The sequence below is a fragment of the Oculina patagonica genome, chromosome 14 (genome assembly GCF_052425735.1).
Source record: "Oculina patagonica isolate OP01 chromosome 14, crgOcupat, whole genome shotgun sequence".
In the NCBI taxonomy this organism is placed as follows: Eukaryota; Metazoa; Cnidaria; class Anthozoa; order Scleractinia; family Oculinidae; genus Oculina; species Oculina patagonica.
In genome coordinates, this window is record NC_135771.1 from 3144677 (window position 1) to 3169414 (window position 24738).

The window sequence follows — 24738 nt, forward strand, 5'->3', positions numbered from 1 at the left end:
TAGATACAAAAAGAATCAATTTGCACAGTTTTAGCTAGCTGGACATAGTTTTCATCGCGGTAGTTCCGCGGCCATGGAGGTATTCCATTTTAAAAATGAGGAAACGTAAATATAGCATTTTCAGTCTAGATGTTTTCTGGAGACTTTAAGCTTTAACATTGATCAAAGATATTTGTATTGAAACTTAAAACGCGACTACAAGTTTATCACTCACAACACCCCATCTTATATATTTTGCCGGCCGTATTTTTAGCTTAGTCCAGTCTTCAAGCCAATGACACAATTAGTTTATAAAAAAATAAAATTCACTTACACTAGACTAATAAACAAACGCTTTATTTCGCCTTATTTAAAAATATTAATAGAATCATGCATTTTATAGCCCGAACTGTAGCTTGATATAAAAACTGTTACATTTTCAAATCTTTGTATGTGCCCGCCATATGCATGTGCAGACATTTCAAACACACAAAATAATAGCAAAGATTTTATACAGCAATATCACCAGTTTTTACTTCGGAACTTTTTAAATGCCACTTTAAATTTTTATCATTTCTGTTATTCTGTTAGTTATTGACGTGACCAATTTTAGAATCTTAGGCTTGTTACACATTTTAAAAGCTCTTTCTAAAATGCTCGCTTTTTAAGGAATACACTGTTTAAACTTAAATCGAAGATTTGCATATAATGTTTAAAACATCTGTATTTCGATGTGTATAGATTTTGGTTGGTAACAGCACTAAAAACTCGGCCATTAAAAGACAAATCTAGTACTGTGTTAGTAGCAATTTCAGAGTAACAAACTGTTAAGCCTAGACATTTTTATTTTAAGTTTAAAAGCCTTTTATGGACGCGTTTCGTTGATATAGTGTAATCAATTGTTTTGAAAATCCATAAAAAAATATTTCTTACATTTAAGAAGGAAACTAATAATATTTACCAGAGTTTTTATTTTGAAGTTGATACACAAAAAGTAATTTTTATATATAATGGTTGCCATGGCTCAATGTTGTTTTGACTGCGAATGTATCAACCAAAACAGTGCGTATGTTTTAAATTATTAATATTCCACGAGAACATACGCTGTTCAAGTGACGCTGATATTTATAAAGCGGCGTTTTGCGTCATCTACAAACATCACACCATATTTGAATCAATATTTCATAAGTCTTGAGAGCACCGCCAGAAATAACTCCTCTCGAGTACGAAAAAAACCCTACGAAAATTGTGATTTTGTTTAGCTAACGTGGCTTCCTGTGGGAGGTTATTTGTCTTCATTTCACCGGGCATTTTTAAAATTCGCATTTTTGTTGGGCTTACTTATGAATTCAAATCACGGCGAAAACCACGAATTTGAAATATTGATTCTTACGCAGTCAAACTGTTGAGAATGCCGTTGTCGTTTTCCCTGCTATAATTAACGCCATTTTCTATATCAGTAATATAGTTGCTTGACTGAAAACGAACATGAACAGTTTTTACCCTCGCGACCCGCTCGAGACGTGAAGGCTAGCACTGAAAAACCGCGTGTATCTGTTGCCGGAAGACAAACACATCAATATTCAAAATAGTGCACTTTTAAGCTTGCTTGTTGGTAAATGGGTTAAAAAACCGTTATTCGGCAAAAATATCCTAAAATATGAATTTGTTTCGAAGGCGTAAAGGAGGAACAATTGTGTTGCCCAGCAATGGGTGCGAAATTTCGCAACAGGAGTCATTTCTCGCGTAAGGGTTAAAATGTGCGTGGGAGAAACGCGCGAACAGCCTGACTTCTTTTTAAATAAGCGCTTTATAATTTTGCTTGTTCAGTTACAGCTGGTTACAGCTGATAGGCGGTATTCACCTTTCATAAGAGACAAAATTTGAGGTAAATTCGAAGATTTTAAAATTTACCGTTTTTAGTTAAAGGCCAAGTCGAAAAGGACTTTTTGAAAAATGGGCCTCTTGGGCAAAAACTAAGGTATACGTTTATACGTGTCCTCTAGAATTTTCGTTTGTACTGAGTCACTCATGCAATTCTTAATGTAGAGTAAGACAACGTTTAAATCTACAAGCCATTAGGAGCTATATGTTCATAACTGAAAAGTAGTGATTGACCAAGGCATGTCTTAGTTTAATTTTGCCATTCTTTTAGCCGTCCTCTGAATGTCCTGAATCACTATCCTTGTACTGTCCCTAAGCCAGGATGGAACAGTCCTTGAATGCAAGGTTTTTTTTGTTATCGACCGTAGAGCCCTCTTTTTCTTACTATTTTATAGAACGATTAGGGAGACGAAACGAGTAGCTATCAGTTCACTATACACACGCTCTAAGTGAAATATTTCCTGAACATGCATTTTTCAGCCAACCAGGCTTTTTTGACCGGTTCTTGCTCCCTATGAAATTCTCAGAGCCGTAAGATTACAAGAAATACATGGCGATTAGTAAGAGAGAATATGTTATACGTCAAATGGCGAGGGGAGATGAAAAACCTGGATGAGAAGATTGTTAGTATAGTACTAACATCATAGTAACGGTGGGTGAATCTAAGAACCGACCTAATATGTAGATGTAGACGTATTTCTAGATCTGGTAGAACACACATGCAGTACCGAGTACAACACCAGAACCAACATGAGGACTTCGAGCATTCCCGCAAGTGAGGGCACAACGGAAAATAGTGCACACCGCAGGGCGCTAAAAGCACAGACTAACAAATTAAAGGACACTGAACAGAGAACAGGGCGAATCACTGAGGATAAAGATCAGAGAACAAAGAACACAACAGACAACATTAAACAATCAGAGAAAACTATAACTGAGATCAGAGAGCAGGGAACACTGGATCGACCAAAGAACACAGATCAATTTGGGCTCCTGACATAGACAAAAAGATAACTAGAATGGCAATCCAAAAATAGATAACCGGAATTGGCAGTACAACTGACATAAAGGGACTGTAGAAAACTACGATAAAAAGTTTGAAACCTTCTCAATTTTTTCGTAATGTCTCCTTTTTGGATCAGCTTTGTTTTTACCTTCACTTAAAGTTATTTGTTTATGGTTAGTAGTAATGGCTATAATAATTTTTTTTCACTGAAAATATTGAAATTTAAAATATTCCTCTTTTGGGCTATTTTTTTACTTACCTTAAACAAAGCTACTTTTTAAAGTAGTAAAAGCTATAAAAGCTTTTTTTTTAAAATACTTCGGAATTTAACTTATCCCCTTTTCGGCGACTTTTCGGCTCTTTTTTAACGTCCATGCATTAAGACAAAGTTATTTTTTTTTATAAACTAGTTAAGGCTATAAAAACGCTTTTTTAAAAAATATTGAAGCTGAAAAATTTATATTCAAAAGAAACCGAACGAGTTTGTCGATTTTGACTATCAAGAACATGGAACATTTAGTTGAGCCTTCAGTATTGCTTTACAAATTTGTATTCTATACTGAGGCAAAACATTTAAAAGGTTATTATAGATTTACATGTAATTATTGCTACTTCTGTTACTTTTTAAAAACTATCTTAATCAGATACTTTTAGAAACTATCTAAATTAAATATCCGCCGTATAAATTCGCGACAAAAGGATCGATTTGATGAAGCTAAAAAAAGAAGACCTCACACCACCTACAGATACTCACGATACCATGATGTTATCACATGCCTGATCATGCGATAACACACTGTTTGCGGGCTACGGAGGCATTATTTGTAGTCTTTAAAATGTCTGAAATTCCAGAAATATTGCCGAAGCAAAACATGACTTTCGCAAACATACCCTCTGTAGTAAACATACTCTGTCCGAATAAAACATACTCTCTTTAACCAAGGAAAAAATTTCCCTCAAGAAATACGTGACACAGAGTCAATTATCCGAGAGTAGTGCTCACTGAATATATTAATCTGTCCATGGACATATTATAACTTGATGTAGGAGAAGTTGTCAGAGCACACTTTTTCCCGAAACAGGAAGTCTTATTAAATTTGACACGATTTCAGAACTTCCTTTCCCGCAAATCAGATGCCGGACGCCGTCTCGATTCACTTTTGAATTCCATTTCGTTTTAACGACAGCTGAAAACTTATGGAGAACTTTTTTAAGTTCTTTTCTTCCGCACACAAGTTTGAATCTACTTCCGGTCGCGAATCCCTGAAAATTTTGCCGCGCGCAAAATTTTTTCTCGCGCGCAACAATTAATTGTTTGGCGGGGCTATCTTTTGGTTGCTTGGCGTTTCAAAGAATTGAGAATAAATAAAGCCAACTAACAAGTGTACCTTACAATGAAACATATGACCACCTGAGGGAATCAATGTTCAGTTCTGATAAAACATAGTTCAATCACTGATTCGCACGCTGTGAAACCCATGTGGCTTCGTGTCGCCCTCGCGAGTTTAACGCGCGACTCGCAATCAAACGTATTACTACGGAAGTGGGTGATATTTATCGACTGTAACAATGTTACAAAGGTTTTCTCGCTATCAAGACTTTTCACTAGCAAAATAGATTCATAAATCAGGTGGAATCGTAGTAGATTGCTTATCTTTTCGACAGCAGACGAAGCTGTTCGATAATAATTCGACTTCAGCTTTGTCAACTTTCCACGCAAGCTCTTCACCTGTCCGAGTGGCGCGCTATGACGTCAAGTGGCGTGATGCTCGCCCGAGCTTCTAGCAAATGACAGCCAAGATATGCAAATTTTACTCATTCACTACCACGCTTGTACACGAAATAAAGCAGAAACAATCAAAGATGGTATTGGGAGCCGGTTCGCTCCGTTTTTTCCTACTCGTTTGGATAATTTTCCTACATCAAAGCACGGTTTCAAGTAAGTATATTTCATAATTATTATCCCGTGTCTTTTTTGGTGGATTTTTTTCTCAGACTCGTTCAAAACTACGAGTAAAAGTGAAAGCTTACCGTTTATCGAGCGAGCGGTCGCCGGTGGCATACACCTGAACCTAAACTTTCACTTTTCTCAAAAAACGTTTGGTCTAACCGTTTGTATAACCTATTGGCGGGAAACTATCAGCTAGTTAACAACATAATTTTTGTCATAATTTTCGATTAACATTTCTTTCTTAAGCTTGAAATCTTTACCGGCGTTTGTACTTCATACGCTGTACTATGAATATTTTACAAAGTAAAGAGTTTGAGCGGTCCGCTCCCCCGTACACACCCCTATTTTAAATATTTCCTCTACAGCGCCCTTTTAGCGAGCGTGAGTTGGATGTAATTTGAGTCCAGATGTGTTAAATTTCAAGCTGGGTCTTTTCACGGGCAGGATGTAGTGAAATTTTACAATACATTCTTTCTTGATAACTACTAATCTTGTACCTGCCCTTACGTTGCTAGGTTTTAACTGCAGTTCAACGCAGTTCAGATGCGATAACCAAAGATGTGTCCCTTCAAGATGGCAGTGCGATGGCTCGGATGATTGTGGAGATAATTCAGACGAACGAGGATGCCGTAAGTTTTGTTTCCGTATTTTTTCCAGTCTGATCGAAGCGATGCTTGAACTAAGTAAACTGCTGATGTGTATGTGTTCAGTGTCACGATTTGGCCGATATAAATGGAATACGAGAATAAAAGTTGTTTTAGGACTTTTAGCTTCTTCCTAGACAAAAATATCATTGGATCTTTACTTATAAAGGTAAATTTCGAGCGAAAACAGTGTCGTTCTAGACGATTACTGATACATTTCCTTTCGTGATTCGGTGTAAGCAATTTGAAATTCAAAATCATTTATCAACAAAATGATTGCACGCATAATTCTCGCACTTTATTCGCTAGTTATTCGAGTATTGTTCGTATACTCGAGCCAAGCATTGAAATATAAAACTCGTCAAAGTTAAGTTCTGCAACCTCGATAAGAATGTAAACAAGTTTTCATGATCGGAAATTTAACGAACTAAATCCCTGGCTTAAAATTTAAATTCTCTCGGGAAATTAATTCTGGTCTGCGACCATCTTGATGTCTTTCTCGTAAGAAATTTGGTGAAATCTATAAGGACAAAACCCCCTCCTTTTACACAAAATCTATGGATTTTGGGCCTAAATGCGCAATTCGTAGAAATGGATAACATTTTGGTTAAATTTGTTAGCTCGTTCTAGTGAAGTTCGCCGCCATTGTTTGGGGGCTGTCAGTGGGTGTGCCAATATGTCCTTCGCTGATTGGTCAATATTTCGCTGAAATTTACATATAACTGAAATACGCATCTTGCAGACGACTTGTTTGATATTTTTGCGTGGGTTATTTTTACTGATTGCAAAACCGATAACGCATTGAAAGCTTGATAATTCTTTGGATTCTAACCAAGAGAACTTGAAGTTTATGCAACCTGATCTAACGAGGCCACCACTGCGAAAGCAAAACATTAAAAAAGACGTTAAAATTCTTTCGTTATGAACTGTGAAATATCGATAACCTTTCACTTCAACGGAATTTTACCGAAGAAATTGAAGTGTTTTACTTCTGTCTGCAATCTCAAATGTTTGTTTACAAATTCGTTTTGTGTTAAAATTGTTGATAGATGTTATGACTCGTTTCTCTAGCAACACATCTCTTTTCTTGTTCAAATTTACCAAGTCGGGGTGTTAAAGGTATTTTGACAGTACAAAAGGAATCCCCTATGCAGTACAAAAACTAATCCCCTTGTGTTTATTTAAGCATACCGATAATGTTTACATTTTCAATTGCCCTTCAAGCATGCATGTGCCATCAGATACGCAAACGAAATAAACTAATTAAAACATATTTTTAAAACTATTTAAGTTCAGACGCTATAAAACGGCTGCTTTTTGTCAAATGGTGTTAAAATTGTAATTTACAGTAGCTAAAAGCAAAAAGGTGAAAGTTTATCACCTGTATGTCAGCTACTTAAGATAAATATTTCTGGTGATGTTTTTGTAGTATGGGAAACTTCTCTGATAAATGAGACAACAAATATTCTGTGGCTGGAGTTTTACAGACTTGTTTACTAAACAATAGTGGTGTCGAATGGTAAATGCGAGACTGCGAGACTGATATCTTTCTGCGAGCCCGAGACCTTTTTAGCCTTGCAAAAGAAATCGAGACTCCAAGAAGGTGTCAGAGAAAAATTCGAGACGACGAGACCCCTGAAATTTGGCTAAAATTTTGCGAGACACGAATTTTTTGAATGACCCTTCATCACCCCTAACAATGTATACCAATATATTTAATTTAAGTCACATGTCTGCACAAAATGAGATAAAATGTCATGTTTATTCCCATTTATAGAGACATCAAGGTGATCACGTTTCTTGTCCAAATGAAGTTAAACCACCATTGTGTTGTTATGAATTAACCAGAATTCATTATTACTAAACTATGTTCAGAGCATAACTATTTCATGGCAGAAATTCAAGTTCCCTTCTTTCATTCATGTGATACAAAAATATCAATACTGTACGTATCACGAGTGTGCAGGACTTGTCCTTATCAGAGAAGAGGCAAAAGATATCTCCAACTTGTAGGTTCTTGGACTTCTTGCTATAGGCGTGGTTAGTAGAACTTTGAAATAAAAAACAAACCGGGTTGAAATGTCTTTACAGATCATACCCCAGGCCTCAAGTTTATTTTTATGGCAAAAAGACTGAGGTTGCAGCTGTTGAATGATTTCATTTTTCAATTTAACTTTTGAAATTGATAAAAAATAATTTTAAAGCAAAAGAATTCTGGATTAAAAAATATATGAAAGTTATTAATTTTTTCTGTTTTTTTGGTAAAACTCTTTCTAAAGATTTTTACCCAGTTATGCTCAGATTCCAAATTATATCACAATTTCAAACAAGTATGACTGAAAAAGCTATTTTCAAAACCTAATTGTTAAACATTTTATATATATTATTTATAACTGTTATTTGGGGCGTACATGTATTTACTTAAATGCACCATACATGCATATAGCCGTCGCATTTGCCCCATTAAATCCAAATGTGACGGCTATACGCGTGTATTGCAAATAAATCCACCCTTAATCTTACATTTTTCTGTTTCAAAGATGCATAATTGAACCACTGGGTGGATGGTCAGTTTCATTAGAGTCAATAAAAAGAGAAATGTAGGGGCACTGCATTAGGTATTCAGTAGATCCATGTATTTAAAATCAAGAGAGTATTATCTGAATAGAGAATTCAGCTTATAAAACAAGTTTACAAATCAACCTTTTGACTGCAAGTCTCACTGAGAGCCATTGAGATGTTGTAATTGGTGGAAGTTTTTTTGTTGGGTTTTTTTTTTGATTCTTGATAACAGTTGTCTTATTTCTTATTTTATATCATCATATACATCATAAAAAGAAGTAAACCTTTTGGAAAAATAGCAATTATTTTGGCAGTAACTAAATTGAGGCCATCCTTTTTTGTTCTATAATTGAAATGTTGTCTTTGTGTGGGGTATGCAAAAAACACTAACAATAATAATTCTATTCAACTTTGATTTAAAATAAGAAATAGTGAAGTTCAAGGTAATCTTTCTTTGTCTAGGTCATTCAGATCCTATTTAATTATTAACCACTTCCAAACTAGAATTAATATAGCCAAAACTGAATATATGGACTTAATTTAGATCCAAAATATAAAATAAAAACAAATACAATTGTAAGAATAGATGTCGCATCGATTCACGTCATAACGTCATCTTGTTACTGTAACAGTAAATAATTTATAACATGCCATAAAATCATCTAAATGACAATATTTATCCAGACATAAATGTTTCATTTTATGTAAAATGATTTTTTTTCTGTAAGTCATTTTGGGTGTAATTTAATCACTGTTTGCCATCCCTCTCTTTTATTAAAGTTGTTTGATTGATTGAGATGGTGACCAAAATAAGGAAAATAATTAAATAAAAAATTAACTTGAGGCTGGCAGAGCTTTCTGCAAAAGATGAAACCTTTCAGTTATTTTCTTAAAAATAATGCTTCAGTACCACAGGGTAGTGAAAAGATTGGGGATAATACCAAACCCTATTTAAGTACAGCTGCTTGTATATGAGTGCAAATTTACTCTCTGAGTACAAAAAGTACTCTTTAAGTTTCATGGTCGAAAATTAAATTACTGCTACAATAATTACATAAAGTGAAGGCTAAATACATTTTAAGTCGTGTTATGTTACTTTTATCTTGTTGTATTAAATGTTGTTGAAGTGAGACATTAATTTAGACATTTTTAACACATTGAAAACGAATTGCAACAATGAGACTTGCAAAACAGTCTAACATCAGTATAGGAGAGGCATTCTTTAGTTTTGTAACTATACAGAAAACACACAAATAAAACCAGGGATGAACTTTGCTCCTTTAGTTGATATTTATCCCCCAGAGGAAAAAAAAAGACTTGCAATATAACATTTACAACTTTATTGGCTTTGTATTTGCTTATGGCTAATCCAGGTATATTTAAACAGCATCTAATGACAAAGGTTTATGTGTAAGCTGTGGAAGGCGAGTTGGGTGACATTGTCAGTACTACAAGTTACACTCTAAAAAGCTCAAATAGTGCACTGAAAGCCCGGGACTGAAGCTACAGTAAATGCTGAAAACAGTTGTTTTAGATGAACACTGTTTACAACAATTATATTAAGAACGCCTCTTCAAGGTTCTTACTCTAATATTAAGAACGATTTCTGCCTACTTGAATCTGCATTCCAAAAGTTGGACTTTAGAATTGTTTTTCAGGGCCCTTGAGGACGGCTTTGCAGTCAAAACCATATATTTAAAGTGTTACAATTTGCAGCTTTTGGCCTCCAACATTTTTTTTCCACCTTATACCAGACCCAGGGTGTCAGGCGTCTTTGCTTTTCAATAACGTAATGGTTGACTTGATTGCCATGAAATTTGTTTCATAAACCTGTCCTATAATACTATGCAATAAGGACTTTTTTAATGGTTCTCGGAAACGATTCTTGTCATTCTCGTAAGCTGATTTAACCGCAACGTTTTGCTTGCAAAGCTTGATGGTTGTATGATCTTATTTATGATCAATTATTCCTAAGCGTTAAGTGCATGCCTTAATAATTAAAATGCGCTGCCTAAAATATTAGTATCTGTTAATTCACTTAAGACAATGGAAGAACATCAAATTGAAACTTAAATTCTTGTCAGCAACAGTAGAAAAATTAATGTGGTATTAGTTTTTCTTTTGTAAGAAACGCATTGTTGAATAACCCCCCTTCAGCTTTATACCCTCGGGTCTTGCACCCTGGTGTTATACGTTATGCGTGGAATTTTAGCCATGTTTCTTCATACGTACTTAACCATGTAAAGTGGAGGCTTGTTAAATCTTGATTCAATCTTGTTTCTCTGAACCGGGCCGAATTTGTGAACTTTTGAGTCTAATTTGATGCAACAGGGTAAATCAGTAATTTTAGCTCACTGTCCATCTGATGAATTGTGATAAGGGCTAAAATGCTAGAAAGGTTTCAAATATTTGAATTCCGAAAATAAAATACAATCAATCAGTGGCAGTTTGCACTCGATATCGTAATGTTCAAAGTATTTCTTTGTGTAATCCAAACGTTTAGTCCTCTCACACGCGCGCATTCGCGACGCGCGTGACGAGAGACGTGGATAATGCGAGATAAAATACGGTATTGGCTACCTGCATGCGTTTGAGCACGAACAAACCGAACTACGTGGCAAACGGTTTTGTACGTGAATATCTTTAAGTGGAAATTGTTGTGGCGAGAAGTTATTTCAAGCACAGATTATCATGCAAATTTTGACCGGACCAACGGATCACTGGTTAATTGATATACTTGTAGGAACAATGCAGTATTCTTGCTTGAGAGTGTTTCGGCTCTAATATATTGAGTTCTTGTTGTAGGTCTTCGTTTGTGTCACCCAACAAATGAGTTCACATGTGCTAACGGTTCGTGTATACCCCGAAATTGGGTGTGTGATGGCGCTAAGGATTGTTCAGATGGAAGCGATGAAGCGACTGATAGCGGACCTCAATGTCGTAAGTATTCTGATATTCTCGTTAAGTGTCTCTGAACATTTCTTGAGACCTGATTGGGAGATGTTGTGATCAATTTCTAAACTCGTCCTGAAACAAGTTTTCTTTATTGATGTGTTGAGGAGAAATTGCATTCTGGTCATACTGACTGCCATTAGTCGGGTATCGGAAAGAAAGTAAAGGGAAGTTAAATCAGCGGTAAAATAAGCGGTTTGAAACAAAAAACGACCCCGTGCATCAAAGTAAGAAGCAAACTGGCCAATCAAATCACGATTTTATAAAAGCTTTACCTGACCGGCTGGGAAAGCTAGTCAAAAGTGGGCCAATGTGAAGATTGAACTACATATGAACTACGTCTTGCAAATGGTTACAAAATAACGATCAATAACCAAAGTTGTGCTAAACGTAAGCTTCGTTGCAAGAAAACTACTTTTTGATGGAGCTTCTCAGTTCTTGGTTATACCAAGCAATTACCAAAATGCATGGCAGTCAGTTCTCACTTGACGCTGCAATCGCACAATGCGAACAGTTTGAAAACCGAGTGGGGACGTCGAACCTCGACCCCAGCTCCCGTACTCTATTGCTAAGGAGTGTCTGCGTGTGCGCAGAACCACGCCTTAGTTTTTGCATTGATTTTTTTCCTTTCAGCTACTGTCTCACCGACTTGTGGACCTTCTGATTTCACGTGTGCTAATGGAAATTGTATTGCTGCAGTGCTTAAATGCGACCAGGAAAATGACTGTGGAGACAATAGCGACGAGAAAAACTGCCCCAAACGTAAGTGTTTTTGACATTTGAAAGCCTAAAGAGACAAACCTTTTGTACCGAGGTTTTTAGCCAAAAGCGCGATGATTGGTCCGAATGTATCGTTAACTTCGACACCGTGAAAATTACAAACTACAAACAGGCGTTAACGAAGCGTTAATGTGAAAATGATGGTCAGAAGGTCTCGGTTAGGCTTTTGTGCATTATATGCTAGCCTTTTTTTTGAGCATTTTAGTTAGGCAAAAGCATTGAGCATTATTCGAGCATTTTAGTGGCATTTTCCCGGAAAATTGATTTTTTCCCGAGAAAATGAAGACTAAAACGCAAAATTCAACTACAAATAACTTTCTAGTAAGTCGACTACTTTTTGTACTTAGCCTCGTAGATGATTTCGAGGATTATGTTTTCTTTGGCTGTATTTATGAACTTGTATTCCTTGTTGTTGTTAGCTACAACACTTGTACGTTTTTGTAAGTGTTAACAGTTAGCACCATGTTAAAAACGTTGAAATTAATTTAAAAAACCGTTTATTTAATGAGCATTATCCGAGCATTTTAGTGACTTTTTTGGGGAGACCGAGCATTTTAGTGGGAAAAATGGAGCACTAAGGTGGGAAACAAAAGCATAATGTACAAAAGCCTAGTCTCGGTCCACTTACAAACGTTGTACTGTACAACGAAAATGACGTGTGGACTTTTCTTATCTTAAAACTTTATATGATAAGTTTCCCATTCTTGATGTGCGCTTTAATTTCATTTTGACGTGCAGTTTTAACACTAAGCCTCGAATGCAAGTCTTTTGTAATGTAAAGCAGAAAACGTAACTTGGTAAATTGATCTTGAATGCGATAATATGTGAAAAAGTGAGATCTAGCTCTTTTCCCAACAAGACATTTAAAAAAAGCTCGTTTGTAACTGCTGTTTGAATGATTGTTTTTTGCAGCCACTTGTTCGCCAACGGAGTTTCGATGCACAAACGGCCGATGTGTCTCAAAAGATTTTGTGTGTGACTTGGAGGATGATTGCGGAGATCTAAGCGACGAGCGCGACTGCCGTAAGTTCTTACAATTTACGTAAAACATTACAGGCCTGAAAAGTCATGGAATTTAAGTGTGGGTCATGAAAAATCATGGAAAATGTACCTATTGATTGCGCAAAATAAATTAGGCAGGTTACTTTTTGTGAAGAAAAGGGTAAAAACGTACCCGAGATCAAGATAACTTTTGAAAATTTCCAAGAAAAATGGTCAAATAAATTTAGGTCATGGAAAACTTTGAAAAGTCATGGAAAAGGTCATGGAAAGTCATGAAATTTCAAAAGCTCAAAAGACTACGAACCCTGCATTATGTCTTTGTGAAATTCATTATGCAAAGTTATGGTCATTCGTAACATCCATTTTCGTCTTTTATCATCAGACCATGCCACGTGTGATCCATCGCAGTTTCGTTGTGTTGGGAGCGGAAGATGTGTCCGAGGCGTGTACAGATGTGATGGCAGACGCGATTGTTTGGATGGCTCAGACGAATTACACTGCAATACTTCAAGTAAGTTACCTGATTAGCAGTACTTTAAAGGGACTGTGTCACAGATTTGAGCGAAATATAAGCATGGAAAATGGCCATCAAATTTGGTGAAATATAAAAGTAACCTCTTAAAACAGTAAAGGAACATTTAAATAACACACAAAATACAAACGGAAGAAGGTACGGATGGGTGCGGATGAAGATTCAAACGGATTGCGATATGAGTTTTTGAAATATTGTTGGGCTGAACAGTTTTCAAAGTTAATCTTGGTTGCTTGTAACTTTAAATTATAACGCCAGGAAGACACATTTGGTTTGTAATGAAGCTATGGTTTTGTCCTTAGAATTTAGATCCATAGAATTAATTTCTTTGCAAACATTGAGTTTCATAGCGAATGTTTTGCAAAACTTAATAAAATAAACTTAACTAAGCTCTAACACAGTCCTTTTAAGTGTACAGAAATCCATGCACTCAGTAGCCTGCCCAGAGGCTATGCATTCAGTTTCTAAATAGTTTTTTTCTATATTTCCCGTCATCAGCTATAGTCAGACCCACCCCACCCCCACCAAAATGCCGGAGAAACGAATGGCTGTGCAATGACAGAACTAAATGCATTCACCGGAAGTGGATTTGTGACGGAGCAGCCGAGTGCAGCGACGGAAGTGATGAATCTAGCTGTGGTAAGCAAAATGATTATGCCTTTTGTTGCCTTTCTCAAGTTTTAAGTCTTGCAACATGGAGTTTCAGTTTCTTTTTTTTTTTCGCATTTCAGGCAATATCGGTTGCTCGTCCCAAGAATTCACGTGCGGAAATCTACAGTGTGTTCCCTCCATTCAACGTTGCGATGGCAACGACGACTGTGGCGATGAGAGCGACGAGAGAAATTGTCGTAAGTGAAATAGTTTGTGAATCAAGCCTATCGCTATCAATGCACAGGAGACTCAGTCGCTTAATATGACGCCCACAGGCTAACCAAGCAATCTTGCCCATGAGCGGTCGCTCTCAAGAAACGATCATCAAAGGCTTTGGGCAAGGTTACGCTGCCTCGTTTACGTTTCATTCACAACTGCGATTCCAAGTTGAATGAGATCGTACATTTGAGTTCACTCCTTGTGATTTTATACAATATAGTAATTTGAAGATATCAACTCGAACTGACACTAACTTCATTAAATGACGCAGAGAAGTAGTTGTAATGCCAAGTTAAACTTAAAATTGTTCAGATAAACATTTAAACGCAAGTAAATTGTTCACGTTCTCCGTGCCGCGGCGTGTAAAATTAATGTTTTATTTCTTCGTAACGTAACACTGTTTCCATGAATAACAATACTTTATAAAACGTAAAGTAAGACAGTAGCCCATAATTCTTAAATAAATTGTTCACTAACGCTTCTAATCAGAGCTCGGCATCAGTTTAAGCTTCATGCAACTGTAAATAGCGCTTCTGTTTCATTTTATTGCATTTCGATCTTGCCTTAGATTTTTCCATCTAACCTTAATAATGATAATTAATGGCGATAGTCGAGAAAATTGTTTGACAAATCTACCCTTCACTTCAAAATTCAAACGCTTTCCTCCACGTACGCACCACAGCACAGTTTAACCAACTAACCTTGTGACTCTATAATTGCATGTGTGTGTTTAACTTTATCCTTTTGTTCTATCCAGTCCACCAACGTCCAAGTCTCTGACTAATTTCTCCTTGTTTGCTAATACTGAACATGCATTTAGCAGGGGCTTTGACACGTTTTAGGATATCAAACTGGGATCAAAACGATAACAAAGGTCAAAATGAAATTTACTAGTAGCGTGACATTCACTCAGTTTCCCCGAGGGCAGATGTGTAAAGGTTAGGCTTGGTTCGTTGGTACGGAGAAAAGAAACAGTTTCGAGTTAGGCTCGTTGCTTAAAATATGTTTCTGAGATCTTGCTAGATATAAGAAAGGACAGCCCCCTTAACAATTCTCTCTCTTTTTAAGCTTCTTTATCATGCTTGTACTAATTTATTCTGGGCTACTGTCTTCAAACCCCAGCTTCTCCAACCCCGTCTGTCACTACCATTCCAACAACTCTAACACCGCCGCGGCCGGATCCTACAGTGCCAGTTGATGTTAATTGTAAGTACTGCACGTGCATGACTGAAAACTAAAGCTTTGCATTCGAAACAGAACTTGATTAAACTAAACGCACAATAAACGAGCGATAAAATACTGACAATTTACTGATGAGTAGATCAAATTAGTTGCCCGTTACGTGCAAACAAACTATAACTGACCATTATTCCAGGTGTTCGGTTAGTTGGGAGCAGTGCGAAGAACGGCAGCTAGCTCGCCGTGTTTTACGCTGTTCCCCAACCAACCAACGCCTGGAACAAGCTCACGTTCAAAATCGCGCTGTAATTTTTAAACAGTTAAATTTTGTGTAAGCTTTCGATTATAAGGCAGCAGAAACATAAATTTAACCCCCTTCCTCCTAAAACAGAGACCACGTTATAAAACCTTGATCTGCCAACCCGCGTCATTGATTCTCTTTTTGTGTTTCATAGCAATACCCTGTTTAAAGTCTTTTTATTCTCACTGACCCCTTGGATGAAAAATCTCTTTTAAGAAGCCCAGCCCTTTTCTAGTCAAATACCATTCTTCTCATTTTTCTACTCCTTCCCTTCCTACCCTCCCCTCCCTATAGGCTTATTTTCGAAGGTTTTTAAGTAATTAAAGGTATATTGTCTCGGACTAAAGTACTAAACATTTGTTTTGGTGTTCAGCAACCAGTCCATCTTCTGTGTGTGGAGCCAACCAGTTTAGATGTGGCAGCAGCACAATCTGTATTGATGACAACAAAGTTTGCGATAAACACCCGGACTGCCCGCATGGCGAGGATGAAAATAACTGCTGTGAGTAGTCAGTCGTGCTTGAAAACATTTCTGTGATTTAATGCAATAACTATGTATAAAGGAACGGGTTGTTCACTACCTCTCGAAACGCGGCACTGATTGGTTTAGGAAACAAAACGCAAAAAGAAATTATGACTCATAGGCTTGGTAAAGGACTTGCAGAAACTTACTGTCCACAACAGAATTTGTAACTTTGACGCTGAGACTAACCAGGTTATTTCCTTCCTTCGTAGACATCGATGAATGCAAATCTCATAATGGTCATTGTCTGCACAATTGCCACGACACGAAGACTGGGTTCTACTGCTCGTGTAACGCTGGGTATGAGCTGACGGACGATAAAAAGAGTTGCCAAGGTAAGAGCCTGGGACCTAGCTAGAGATGATAGAACGCAAATAACAGCCGAATTAAGTCTAGGCAGTATTTGCTAGAAACTATTAAAAGGATTGGGACGATGAAAACTTTACTATAAATCCATAAAATTAGTTTGTAAAGTTCAATGGACAATCCTTTTTGTACGAAAAGTGCAATTGTTTTCTTTTAATATACAACGGATGCAATGACTAGAACGGCGTTTTTATTTTGTTATTTTACAAGTCTGACATCACGATTTATTTTATGTAGACATCAATGAGTGTGAGATCCCAGGAATGTGCAGCCAGCTTTGTCATAACACGAAAGGAGGCTTCAAATGTTCCTGCCTTGATAATTATGTGTTGGATCCTGATGGCAGGAAATGTCGTGCTACTGGTATGTAGAACAAACAGCTTGGGCTAGAGAACGTTTTATTTTTTGCAATCCGTGTCAATCTTCCCCAATCTTAACCATCCTTGTTCCTTTTTGGTTTATTGTTACACCTTTGGTGTTTTTCTACATAAGTAAACTATTAACTAAAATTACTAGAACTAACTATTTTGAGTTTTCCTTGGATTTGAAGATACTTTTTCACTTTGTAAAAATGACTTAAGATGGCGTCCTTTGTAACTAAACACCAGCTTTGTCGTTCATTATCCGTGTCCATCTTCCCCAATCTTAACCATCGTTGTTTATTTTTGGCTTATTATTATTTCTTTGATGTTTTTCTACCTAAGTAAACTATTATTTTGAGTTTTCCTTGGATTTGAAGATTTTTTCCCACATTGCAAAAATGGCTTAATATGGCATCCTTTGTAACACCAGCTTTGTCGTTCGTAATCCATCTCAATCTTCCCCAATCTTAACCATCCTTGTTCCTTTTTGGTTTATTTTTACCTCTTTGGTGTTTTTCTAGCTTAGTAAGCTATTATTTTGAGTTTTACTTGGATTTAAAGATACTCTTTTCAAATTGTAAAAATTGGCTTTAGTTTGCGTGCTTTGTAACACCAGCTTTGTCGTTCGTTATCTGTCTCAGTCTTTCCCAATCTTAACCATCCTTGTTCCTTTTTGGTTTATTAGCACTTCTACCTTAGTAAACTATTATTTTAAGTTTGCCTTTTGAAGATTTTTTCAGTTTTTTTTTTCACATTGTAAAAATGGTTCAAGATGGTGTCCTTCCTAACACCAGCTTTCATCTCTACCAGGTCCTCGCCCTTCACTGATATTCAGCAACCGCAGGAATATTCGACAAATTAGAACAGATGGCTCCGAATACAAAGAAGCAGTCGCTAAACTCACAAACGCTGTGTCCTTGGACTTCGACATTAAAACAAGCATGATCTATTGGACAGAGCAATCCTTAAGGAAAATACAGCGCGCTCGTATTCAACCTAATGCCGCGCCAAAAATTGTTGACGTCATGGATAAAGGTCTGGAAGATACCTCGTACATAGCGGTGGACTGGGTCGGGAGGAAAATCTACTGGGCAAATCAAGGTACGGCGCACCAAGCAAGTTTGACGTAAAAAATTGATTGGTTGGTTTCTTGGCTGGAGTTGTCTGGTTGTTACATGTTGATTTTTTTTGTTGAAAATATTTGCGTAAAGGAATCAGCATGGCAAACAGTCCTTGGTTTTACTCATTTAATATTATATCTTGGTGTGATTCAACGCGTTTAGGGTAACATCTATGTTTTACTCTGCAGGCTCTATCGAAGTGTCAGAGTTGGATGGCTCTTTCCGTCGCACTTTGATCACAGAAGGTATTGAGAAGCCTAGCGCTATAGTCGTGGATCCAGCTGAAGGGTAAGAATAATCACTGTTCACACCGTTACACAGTTACAGTCCTTGCCCTTGTACGAAGGCACATGTACCACTATGTCACGCAACGCTTCTCTCCATCAGTGAGGAAAAGCGTGCGTGACGACCCATTGAAATAACTGCTACGTAGGGACTAGTCAACACTTAAACTTTTTGTAAGCATAACCCAAAAGCTTGAATGTTTTGTTCGCTTTAGTTAATCTCTTTTCTTTAATTCTTAGCTTAAAAACTTATTTTCTTTTTGTTGTTTCCCAAGGCTTTTATACTGGACAGACTGGGGCGACCCGGCCAAAATTGAACGGGCAAGCATGGACGGCAGCGAGCGCCAAGTCTTGATAAGTGGAACGCACATTGAGTGGCCGGTTGATCTGGCGATTGATTACACCACAAGGAAGCTGTACTGGATTGACGCTAAGCTGAAAGTTATCAAACACTGTGATTTGGACGGGTCGAACGTACGTGAAGTAGTGAACCAAGGGATCAGGGATCCTTCGGCCGTCACGTTGTTTGAGGACCATATGTACTGGATTGATCGGAAGACGATCTTCAAAGCGAACAAGTTTACAGGCAAGAATGTTACAGTTCTTGTGAATGAAGCTTTCTCGCCGCGAGACCTGCACATATACCATCCGCAAAGACAGCCAGAAGGTAAGTGACAAAACGCGCCCTTTTTTATCGTAGCTTAACTACCTTATAAATTAAATCACAGGAAAAAAAAAACGCGCTTATTGTTATCGCGCGAGGCCGATTAAATAATTTGATTACTCAGAGACGTGACTGGGTCCTAAACTATGTAAGGACAGGGTTGCCACGGTCAGGGAACAGTCAAGGAAAAACAAAAAAAATCATTTTTCAAGGTCAGGGAAATATCAGGGAATTTTGAAAAAAGTCAGGGAAAATCTTAGTTCCTGTCAAAGTCAGTGAAATGTCAGGGAATTCAAATGCCATGCATTCAAAATCTTGTAAAATACGTAAGAGATCAAAAATAAAGAGAAGAATATCAATGGTCTGCAGAAGAAGCTGAAGCAAATGTAAATTAAGTGGATTTGGCTTATTTGATAATTCACCTAATGCAAGGTCAGTGAAAACTGTTTTGAGGTCAGTGAAAAGTCAGAAAAAGGTCAGGGAACTTTTTGGGTTCTAATGAGTGGCAACCCTGAAGGAGCTCCAGAAGTGATTTCTACTGGCTAGTTCATTCATGTTCATAATTACCTTGCGGCGGCATGGTTGTACGTTTGTTAGCAGGAATAAATCATCTAAAACTCTTTATTCTCTTTTTCAGCTGTTTCACCTTGTGCAAAGAACAACGGAAATTGCTCTCATCTGTGCCTTATTTCCACGGGAAAGAAATTTAGCTGTAGCTGTCCAAACGGGCTTTATCTTCAACTTGATGGCAAAACGTGTAATGCAAGTAAGTTGAAATTAACTGACACTGTTAAATACACTGTTGTATTTCTATATTAAGTCTTGCATCGAGCTAAACTCGGTTTTGAAATCTCCATTTTCGGACTCGCCTTTACCTAGTTATAAACTGACGGCACTGAACGTTATGTTTGCGTTCACACTGATGGTGTGAGTGTATAATACGTCAGCGCGGTACGTGGAGGGGGTTCTACTCTCCTACTACAGGGTTCGCACAGGTCTTGAAAAACCTGGAAAGTCTTGGAATTTTTTGTGGCACTTTCCAGGACTGAAAGAAAGTTCTGGAAATCTGTTAAACCCAAGTAACACCAGAATTCTCAGAACTAAGATTATAAGAAATGTGTGGCATGAAAAATAATATTGCGATCTTGGGAATGAAAGAAATGAAAATTTGTACTAACATTTACTTTTTTTTCTTTCCAGCCATTCCGCCAACTCGTAAACCCACAACAACAGCAACAACAAGCGTACCCCCTGTTAGTGTGAATTATAGTACTCAGCCTTCAGTTGTTGTTAAACAACAACGCCAGGAAGAGAGCAAACCGAACGCTGCCCTCATCTATGGAGTTGTGTTTGGTCTTCTAGCGGTCATCGTGATTGTGTGTATTGTTGTGTTTATCATTGCGAGGAGGAAACGGTCTCCAAAACTTGAGTAAGTGGACCTTGTGTGTCTAGTAATGACTAATGACTGATCAAAGCAAAACACATGGAAACAACTATGCAGAACTCGAAGCTAAAACATGCGACGCAACCCAAATGAAGCGCGGGAAATTTGCGTCAGTCACGCTTGTTTTATTGTTTTGTTTCTGTCTAAGGGGAAAAGAGCACGTTCACGACATTATTTAAGCAGTTAAAAAAGTCGATGCAAAAACATGAAAACGAATCTTTTACATTTGACGTTCACTTAAAATTGCTCGTAAAAGTCTTCGTCACTTTGTAAAAGACGAAAATTGAAGATACTTTCTATAAAACCGAACCTTGATTGTTGAGAATCTGGGCCTGTTTTTGAGTTTTTGCAGAATATTGTTCGGGAACACCGGTTGATATTCATATAGCTACCGGAGAAGACATTGCCCTGGGGTAACAATGCCCCGTTAAAAAAAAATGCCCAACGGGTGTCAATGCGTGGAGTTAATGTAATGTGATGTGTCTAATCCAAGGCCTTTCATTTTTCTTTCAGAATTCTTTATCAGACTGCTGATAATGAAACAACGGACGACAAAGCTATTATAGTGAACGGAATGAACGGTGTATACAATAAACCAGTATTCAAAGGCAATGCCAACAGACACTTTGAAAATATCAACTTTGACGAAGATCACAAAAACGTGGAATACGACGAAGAAGATGACGATGAAAGAAGCCCAGTTATTGCCGTTCAAAATGGAGATATAGTATGATAATACCCAACAGTGTGGTGTATAAATGCCATATTTCACCACAGGTCAGGCTTATCAGGTGACGCGCAAGAGGAGTGCACTTGCTCCCCCCATCTCTGCCCTGTATTACTCTAGATTTAGGGGGAAGCAGGGCCAGATAGGGTTGGGTGATAAGGGAGGAATGGGACAGCTCGTCAAGAGCTGACAAAGTATGTCGCTTCCTTCATTCGTGAACGTTTTGCTTCAGAAACCACGATTGAAAAGAGAAGCTGTGGCGTGTATTAGGAATAATATTAAAATTAATAAACTAATTAATGTTAAATAAGGCTAAGGCTGTAGATTTGGAGTGAAATATTCTTGTGGAAAAAAGTTTATTTTAATAATTCCATTTAGTTGGACAGATGAACGTTTAAGTTCCGGCGTAAAAGCATCAGATCTAATTTATTATAAAATCTAATTTATTCGCGTTATTTAGAGATGTTTTAAACTGCCAGCTACAATGAGAATGTTTTTTTTTTCGGCCTTTGGCGTTAATTTAAAAATATATTTATACGTATCGGGATAGATGTTAAAGACCAACGTAACGCGATTTCAATTTTTTTTGCTCATTCAAAAATCCAGATAAACCGGTTTGGATAGATCCTGTCCAACTGGTTTGGGCAACAGCTGGCTGTATGTTCGAACATATTAATTTGCGTGCAGTTATATTTCGTTGTTTAAGGCTTTAATTTGTATAGAGAATGGTTTAATTTTTATAAACAAAATAAGTGTGTATAGTTTTGGCAGAGAATGCAAATATTCCGTACACCCAGTTAGAATATTTTTGGTTGTAATGTAAAGTAATTAAGCTTGTTAAAAAGCTAAGAGTATAATTTTATTATTTATTAATATTGCAGTGCAAGTTCAGTTACATATTATTTACTAGATATTTAACTTGCTCATTGTTGCTTTAAGCGCTGTTAGTGTCAATCTTGTGAATGTAATCTTTTTTTACTTTAAATTTAAAAGAAAAATAACATTTTGATAAAAAAACTACTACTATAAAAAAATATAACGGTTTAGGATGGTAACATGATGTTTCCTTATGTAATTCGAACTTTGTTTCTCGTCATCATTTGCTTTGTATTTCTAAACCTAAAATGTATCATCTTGGAAACACGTTTTGGATAACGTTCCAGCACATATGCCGCGCTTAAGGCAAAATTTTGGTTTCCCATAGTGCACTGCGCGGATCTTTGTATCAGAATATACTCGTTTCGCTTGCAGACAACACTCTTGTTACTCTATGGACATTTTCTTTGGTTATTTGGATCGTAAGACTAAGTTTTTGAATTTCTACACCTCCACTTTAATCGTCGCGTTTCGTCCGTTTTTTTTTAGTTTAATTCATTGACTGTAGAAGCTAAGAGTGTTTTAATAAGTCGTCGTGCTTTTCCCGAGTCACAATCTTTTCATTTGTTAAATGTAACTTCTGTTTTTGTTCGTTAGTTGACTCTTCAGTGAAATACCTTTTCTATGCATGCTTAGTGGTTTGATAGTTTAGTAAAGTGGTACATCGCTAATTGTTTTGGTCTTCGATCCCAAATCTATGAGAACTAGTATTGAAAGTATTGTTTAATTTTTTCTTGACCTAAAAAATAACTGCTTAAGTTAACATCCATGTAAATAATCGTTGTTCTCAATGGATCTTTCCTTGAGAGACAAACAAACCACTGTCCATGTGACTTGAATTCTAAATTTTAAATCATTGTTAAATTTGATTAAGAGTAAAATCTCGAGGAAAAATAAATCCCACATTGAAATTTTCACATAATATATCATTTATACTAACTTCAATTTAAGCTTTTGTTTAAGAATCTTCGTGATTCGGTGTTTGGTTCGCAGCCCTTGTTTGAATGGTGACGCAATGACTCGTCACACAACGCTGAGTAACATTGCGTGACGACTCACATTACGGATGCCAATAGTCTATTTGTTTGCCAACTAAGGAGATAAATTATATATTGCGAGACAATTTGTTGGCCATTACACAATTGTTAAGCTTGTAATGTAAATATATAAATAGATATATCAATATAGGTTAAATATAATTATTACTTGCATATATTTATATAGGTGTACAGCCTTATTAGCTGTTAGTGGTTAACTGTAAAAGAAAGTTGATGTTTCGAAACGTTTTTGTAAATAACGCCTAAGAAAAGAAAATCCAATTCGTGTTGGTTTCGGGTTAAAGGGTTGGGTAACCCTGGCTGAAAAGCAAACTTTGTTGAAAACAATTTCCTATCATTTGAAACGTCGTTCAGATCACATTTCAATCACATTTCAATCCTTGGGTAAGTCGTTATGAGTAGCACGATTATGAGACAACTAACAGCTTAATGAGAAAAAGAAGTTTGCTTTCAGCCAGGATTCCCTTAATCAGACCCAGTCCAACATGGCAGTAGAAGAAATGTCATTTAAGTCGCTTTAAATTTCGATGTAAAAGTTAGCTTTTTTTTCGTTAAGAGTGATATTTCTCTTGTTATAAAAACCTAGCGACAGTTTCCAGGTAGTTACCATGACAACGAACATCTCACTTTCGAGGTTATAAATTAGTACACACACGAGTTGTACGTTTGAATTGAAGCGATCAGCTTCCTTTGTAATTAATGCAGTGTTACTTTATGAATAAAATTGAACTGACAAATGGCTCTCCACTCTTCTCTGAAAAATTGGATTGAAGACCCTTGTAGACATCAAACAGGGAAAGCCCAAAGAAGAGTTCTTTTCTATCGTTATCTGAGGATCAAACTGAAAACAGGGCACGTCTTGCTAGGAAAAGGGGGAAGGCTGACAGAAGCTTGAAATACTAAGAAAACCAACAAGACTAATTCGCTTTCTTTGAGGGGGCAGGGCTCTTGGATTTCAATGAAGTGTACGAAAAAAATTTCATCGGGGAGGGGGTGAGGTATTGGCTTTCGTGGGGTATCACTTCTTCCCGCATGAAGGTAACAAAGCATGTCGCCATTTACTTGCCTTACCATGGCATGAATTTCCATTTTTTGTTTATTTAATTCCAAATTGATATAATAAGTATACACTTAATGACTTGTCCCGAGGGGAACAGTTTAATTTTGTCTCCTTTGAATCTCGATGTTGTTTTTTTTTACTGTCAGATGTCATGTGACCTCGAAGTAACCAATAAGAGCGCGCGCTGTTTGGGGAAAATTCCAGCAATATAACAAATGAACATGTACTAGGGAAAACCTCAATGTTAAGGTCTTAGTTGACTCAGTCATTTATTTCCACATCTCAATATTTTATGTCACTCTACGTCATTGATTATTTCAAGTGCTAACCCAACTACCCCAGTCCCCCCTAACAATATTGACAAAAGCTGCTCATCTCAAGAGCTACCCGGAGGTGGGACTCCCAAATGAAAAGAACGGGGATGCTCGTCGGAAAATATGAATTAAACCCCTAAAGGAAACCAATCTGAGCGTGGCTGAAGCTGTTTTGGACCACTAAAATATACCATTATTCATGCTTGATCGGTCTAGAGCACCGTTTCGACCGTTTTTCATTTCCTCTTGTGCAACCCTAAACGAGATCTTAACATCCGAAGTAAAGACCAAAATCCC

At 37.0% G+C, this 24738-nt stretch overlaps 1 protein-coding gene across 2 annotated transcripts; it reads left to right on the forward strand.

Annotated features, from left to right (window-relative positions):
• Positions 1-4642: 4642 nt before the first annotated feature.
• LOC144638129 (low-density lipoprotein receptor-related protein 2-like) lies at positions 4643-23804 on the forward strand. 2 transcript variants are annotated; one of them, XM_078497316.1, is made up of 18 exons: positions 4643-4808; positions 5336-5449; positions 10832-10966; positions 11612-11740; positions 12671-12781; positions 13143-13271; positions 13791-13931; positions 14024-14140; positions 15285-15368; positions 16016-16144; positions 16378-16500; positions 16769-16894; positions 17704-17994; positions 18203-18302; positions 18574-18965; positions 19600-19728; positions 20163-20391; positions 20920-23804. In XM_078497316.1, the coding sequence occupies exons 1-18, from the start codon at positions 4658-4660 to the stop codon at positions 21137-21139; spliced, it is 2850 nt and encodes a 949-aa protein (XP_078353442.1). In that variant the 5' UTR covers positions 4643-4657; the 3' UTR covers positions 21140-23804. The 2 variants fall into 2 exon arrangements, with proteins under 2 accessions (XP_078353442.1, XP_078353443.1); XM_078497317.1 differs by lacking the exon at positions 15285-15368 and having other exon boundaries at positions 4663-4808.
• Positions 23805-24738: the final 934 nt, after the last annotated feature.

Coding starts and splice junctions, on each gene's coding strand:
- LOC144638129 (XM_078497316.1), top strand. CDS start 4,658: ATGACAGCCAAGATATGCAAATTTTACTCATTCACTACCACGCTTGTA. Junction 18,303..18,573: donor GTCGTGGATCCAGCTGAAGG/GTAAGAATAATC, acceptor TTGTTTCCCAAG/GCTTTTATACTGGACAGACT. Junction 18,966..19,599: donor TCCGCAAAGACAGCCAGAAG/GTAAGTGACAAA, acceptor TCTCTTTTTCAG/CTGTTTCACCTTGTGCAAAG.